The sequence below is a fragment of the Nannospalax galili genome, unplaced genomic scaffold, assembly GCF_000622305.1.
Source record: "Nannospalax galili isolate Female #2095 unplaced genomic scaffold, S.galili_v1.0 scaffold781, whole genome shotgun sequence".
In the NCBI taxonomy this organism is placed as follows: domain Eukaryota; kingdom Metazoa; phylum Chordata; class Mammalia; order Rodentia; family Spalacidae; genus Nannospalax; species Nannospalax galili.
In genome coordinates, this window is record NW_008346898.1 from 1,728,304 (window position 1) to 1,734,318 (window position 6,015).

A 6,015-nucleotide genomic window follows, 5' to 3' on the forward strand; every position below is an offset into this window, starting at 1 on the left:
TAAGACAGGGTTTCATGCGGCTGCTATAGCTGTCCAGCAATTTTTCCTGGAAATTCTTGAACAAACATGAATCAACCCAGATCAGGCATCAATGTCAGACCAAAGAAACATTTATACTCAAGTCTAGCTTATTTGGGTTATTTATAGGAGCCTAAGTGAGGGGTTGCTTTCAGGAGCATGGGCCTCTCAAAAGCAGCTGCATCACTGAGAAGACTTTTCTAGCATGGGTGATGCCTTACAGAGGCTTGATTTCTGGAACTCTCTGCCCAACTTGCAGCAACTCCACCAGCAGGAGAGTCTCCTCTCCTGCAGCATTGTCACTGCTTATATGACCTTGGAGAGGGACTTGGCACGTTTCCTCTCCTTTCTGAGTCTTATGAGCGTCTCTCTTTCCTTAAGGAGGAAGGAATGTTTCAATTCAGAAAAAAATATTATGTAACATTAGCCCATCTGGTCTTGAATTCTCCTGATCTTCCTGCTTTTACCTCCCAAGTGCTGAGATTACAGATGTGCACCTCCACACTCAGCAACAAATGTTTATTGAGTCATATGCCAGTTAGTGCATGCAGTGCCAGAGACACCAGATGAATGACATTCACTTCTGACCTAAACTGAATTAAATATCATGCAATTAACAGTTGAAAGCTGCCTGGGTCAGTAGGTACCCTTGAAATGGGCCTTGGAGGATGAGTGGAGACTGTGAGAAAGGCATGCCACAAGAGGGCACAGAAGTCGCAAAGCCAGAGAAGCAGGAAAAGATATGTTCAGTGACAGCTGAAGATTTTTGGGGGCTGGTGAAAACAATCCTGGATTAAGGGATAAGGGTGTTAAAAATCAAGTTGTAGTCTGATTGTTGCCTTTACAGAGGACCTGAGTTTGGTTCTGAACACCCAAGTCAGGCACAACCAACTAAAACTCCAGCTCCAGAAGATCCAATGGCCCCCATGAGTACTTGCACTAACATGCACATAAAAAGTAATCCTTTAAAAATATGGAAGTTCTTTGACTTAATCAGTCATTACTATCTTAGCTGCTTTTCTGTTGCTGTGGAAAGATATCCTGACAAAAACAACTTAAAGAAAAGAGCATTTATTTTGGCCCATAACTGATAGCAGGGAAGTCTAGACAGCAAGAATGTGAAGGGACAGGTCATATTGCATCCTCAGTCAGGAAGAAGAAGGCAGTGAATACTTGTGTCTAGGATCCCAGCCCAGGAAATGATGCCACCCATAGTGGCAGAACTTCCCACTTCAATTAACCTAATCAAAATAACCTAATCAACATGCATGCCCAGAGGCCCATCTCTCAGAAGACTCTAGATTTCACCAAGTTGACAATTGACATTAACCTGCACATTATCTCTAAATGTATCAATTGCATAGCAAATAGACAAATTACAGAGTTTATCTTATAGCAAGGCATTATCTTAAAGACTATTCATTTCTGTATTGGTTGCTATCAGAGAGCTCTAGAAAAGATGTAAAATACATGCCAGGTGTGGTGGCGCATGCCTTTAATCCCAGCACTTGGGAGGCAGAGGCAGGAGGATTTCTGTGAGTTCAAGGCCAGCCTGGTCTACATAGTGAGTTCCAGGACAGCTGGGGCTATAGGAAGACCCTGTCTCAAAAAGACCCCCCCCCAAAAAAAACAAGGTATAAAATAAAAGTGATCTTTAACATGAGAAAACTACCAAGAACTGCAATACCTAGTACCATTCTGGGACAGACACTTATACACTTATTTCCTGCTACATTGGGTCTCCTCAATTAATTTTTCCAAATTCTTTACCCTTTTATTCAACTTTTTGCTTAAATATATCAGCTGTTACATTTGGCCCTATATTCATTTTTTCACCGGGAGATCCTTTTTTTAACCCTAAATATGTTATTACTGGATTTAATCCATTTAACATATTTTAAATTATTAACAATAATTTAAATAATTATAATAATACAATCAGCAATAATATCATGCAAATCTTTAAGTTAGATGAAATTTTTCTAGTTGATCCAGAAATATATCTTTTATATTTGTGCTTTATTTTAGGTGAGTGGAGTATGGTCCCTTTTGTTTAAGTGGCGTGTCTTGTCGATCTAATTAAGAGTGATTCTGCCAGGCATGGTGGTGCACACCTTTAATCCCAGTATTTGGGGGACAGAATCAGGGGATCTCCATGAGAGCAAGGCCAGTCTTGTCTACATAAAAAGTTCCAGGCCAGCTGGGGCTACAGGTAGACCCTGTCTCAAAAATCCAAGCTCCCATCACTCAAAAAGAATAATCTAGTGTTTCTTTTTTTATCTTCCACTGAAGAGCATAGGCAATTTTATTATAGAATGTTCCATAATCTGAATTTGCTTGGTTGTTAACTCACGAATACCTCCAAATTAAATATTTTTGCTGGCTGTGGTGGTGCACATCTGTGATCCCAGCACGTAGGAGGCAGAGGCAAAGGAACCTAAGCATGAGGCCTCCCTGGATTACACAATGAGTTCCAGCCCAGCTTGAACTACATAGAAAGACCCTGTCCCAGAAAAAGTACATTCCAATGTGTCAGGTGGTACCTAGTGTCCATTATTGTTCATGTTTAGTAGGATCCCTTTACCTAGGGGAGTGTGCTAGATTGTGTTTTGGTAAGGTCAACTTTTTTTATTTGAAAGTAAGCAAGATGTGGATGGTACTTGAGAATGTGTGAATAATCATTTTCTAGCAGTCATTTTACAATCCAGTGATGATCCTCAATCTATCAGTTATTAATATTAGTGGCTGAAAGCTAGGGACTTCCTAATTATCTTTCCATCTTCATTACCTGTATTTCATCTATAGAGGGGAGTGTCTATCAACTATGTCTTTAATATTACTGAACTTCAGTTCTTTTTCCCTCAATGAGTGGATGAACCAAAATGGAACCAAATAGTCTGACTCTGTCACCTGCACTTTTAGCTACCTCAAAAACATTACTCCCTTCCCCCAAGATGATTGTCAAAGATATTGTGTTCTTGCTCCCCCTTGCTTTGTGTCCTGGAGGAGCTAGGAGTATGAATTTGGGATTTTCTTGTTGATTTTCATGAGGCCAGGAAGCAGCACTATTTTTCTTGGACATAGTTTATGTTGCCTATGATAGTTAATCTCAGTTGTCAGCTTGACAGGATCTGGAATCCCTTAGAAGACAAGCTGCCAGGCCACACCTGTGAGGGGCTGTTTAGCCTCTGGGTGCGTCCATGAAGGATTATGTTGATGAGGTTAATTGTGGTGAGAAGACCCACACTAAAAGGTACCATTCCCTGGGTTTAGGTCCCAAAAGTCAGGAAAAGGAGAGAGTGAACTGAAAATGAGCATTACTGCTCTCTGCTTCCTGATTGTGAATGCCACAGGACCAGTGGCTTCCAGCTCCTGCCACCATGATTTCCCCATCATGATAGACTGTACTCTGGAGTTGTGAGTCAGAATAAGCCCTTTATTCCTTAAGTTGTTAGGCTGTCTTATCACAGCAATAGGAAAATTGCCTTTCTGCATAGCCTAAAGACAATGGAAATAAAGAGACATTTCAAAACCCAATAATGTTAGCTAAGTGTTCATGGGCACAGTCTGCTTTTAAAAATACAGACTTATTTATTTTTATTTTGTGTGTGTGGGTGTTTGCCTGCATATGTGCATGTGTACCATGTACATTCCTAGTGCCCATGAAGGCCAGAAGAAGGCATTGGATTCCCTGGAACTGGACTTACAGATGGTTGTGAGTCAACATGTGGGCACTGGGAACTGAACCTGGGTCCTCTGCAAGAGCAGCAAGTACTCTTAACCTATGAGCCATCTCTTCAGCCCCAATCTTTGCCTTTTAATTTCATGGTTTATTGATCAAAAGGAAGACTTTATCCTTATCTTTCATGCCCACTTTTTAGACCCTGGAGGCTTTTGATAAATAACACTTTAGAATGATTACTGCAAGCCCAAAGAACTAGCAGAGTGTCATTATTTACTTTCAAGGTGTTTTTTTTTTTTCTGTTGTTAAATATTTAGGGTCTGATAAGTGTAAGAGAGTGGGGACAGAATTAAGTATCAGGTACCCAGAAATTGCATTTCACTCACAGGAATACCCAGTGATTCAATGATGCAATGGAGAGACGAATGTAACCAATCAGCAACTGTCAGACAGCTCTATTAATTGTGAATATGTCTTATTGAATAAACTCTTTTAGAAGTAAAATGCCCATTCCCCTCAAGACCAGACAACGGGTTTGTGAACTATCCAGCAAAGCAGGTGCTTCTTTACAAGGATAAAGCCACGTTTGGTTGCCATGATACATATACACTGGATGGCCCGGAAGAAGTTGAATGCACCAGGGCAGGAAATTGGTCTGCCCAGCCAAGCTGTAAAGGTATGGAAATGTGGGTGAGATCCCACAAAGCTTCTGAATTTACTCAGTGGATCATGTTTGCTTGCTATTTTCTTGTTCTATTTATTTTCCACTTGTCGCTCAAAGTACTTCACAGCCATTGGCATGTGAAAAACCTTAGGACTCAAGTGGTCATGGAGAAGCCTCATACAGAGGAAGCTTGCTTGACATCCAGCTATAGGAAATAGGTTCCAAGCATTGATGATGTGGTGGAAGGTCACATGGGATGCCTATATTTGTTCTTAAGTCTTTGCCTATAAGCATCCTTTCCCCTTGCCTGTTTTGTCAAGGCTCAGCTTGTTGCAAAACTCAACCACATCCAAGTTAGTGCAAGGAAATGGGGACTTTTATACAAAGGAAATATGAGGGCTAGAAAGATGTCTCAGTGGTTAAAAGAGCTTTCTGATCTCCTAGAAGACACTTGGCTTCCAGCACCCATGTTGGGTGGCTTATAGCTGCCTCTAACTGCAGCTCCAGAGGAGTCTTCTGGACTCCATGGGCACCCACACATTCTCTCTCTCTCTCTCTCTCTCTCTCTCTCTCTCTCTCTCGCCCACACACCCTCTCTCTCTCTCTCTCTCTCTCTCTCTCTCTCTCTCACACACACACACACACACACACACACACACACACATTCACATCCATGTAAAGGAAAATAAAATAAATCTTTAAATAAATTCAGAAACAAAATGGTACTCCTGAGAACTGAAATTGAACCTCAGCATCTGTTGCTACTCTGTATACATCTCAGCGTCCTCTCCCATTTCTGTGTCTCTGTTTGAACTTGGCTTGATTCTGCACCAGGTAAAACATTCATCACCATCTGGCACCCTTTTCCTGAGATCTCAGGCCCTGTGAGTTGAGCATCCGTCCTTGATCCAGTCAGTTTGCTTATTCAAAGAGCAACCACCTACCACTGTATGTCTGCTTGTGTTGCTATGGGATGGATCCTTTAGAAGAAAGATCACAGCAGGAAAAATATTGAATGGCTAGCATCATAGGTTGTTGGACCCTCCTAGAGACAGAGTCTGGGACAGGCATTCAAATCAATTGATTAAGAAAGCAAGAATTTCAGAGGAAATATAGAGAGACAGTAAGGCTAGGTAGGCACTGGTTCTTGGACTTTGCTGTGCATGAGAGTCCCCCAGAGGAGCACTGTGTATGTATGTCAGGGCAGGGGGTCTGTGTTTGTGTGGTTGTGTGCATGTGCACCTGCAGGTATGCCTACGTATACGCCAGAGGTCAGTGTTAGGTGTCTTTCTCAATCACTTTCCACCTTATTTTATTTTAATTTTTGGTCTTTTTGAAATAGGGTCTCCTTGTAGCCCCAACTGACTTGGAACTCAATATGTATACCAGTCTGGCCTTGAACTCACAGAGATCTGCCTGCCTCTGTCTTCTGAGTGCTGGGATTAAAGGCCTGTGCCACAATGCCCAGCTGAAAACCTACACATTTAAAAAAGATACATTTTTTACTAGCTGTGGTAAAGAATTTTTACTGAGCCATGGTTCCACACCAATATCTCCTCCCACTGCAGCATCAGACACAGTAGCTTTCTTTTTTTCTTTTTCTTTCTTTCTTTCTTTTTCTTTCTTTCTTTCTTTCTTTCTTTCTTTCTTT

The 6,015-nt window shown here is 41.4% G+C and overlaps 1 protein-coding gene across 3 annotated transcripts in view; it reads left to right on the forward strand.

The window, feature by feature from the left end:
* The window catches only part of Apoh (apolipoprotein H), a 16,560-nt gene that overhangs the window by 6,627 nt on the left and 3,918 nt on the right, over positions 1-6,015 (forward strand). For all 3 annotated transcript variants that reach the window (XM_029568404.1, XM_029568405.1, XM_008843225.3), the window contains one exon: positions 4,197-4,376. In XM_029568404.1, coding sequence (XP_029424264.1) covers positions 4,197-4,376 — 180 coding nt within the window. The remainder of the gene's footprint in view (positions 1-4,196; positions 4,377-6,015) is intronic.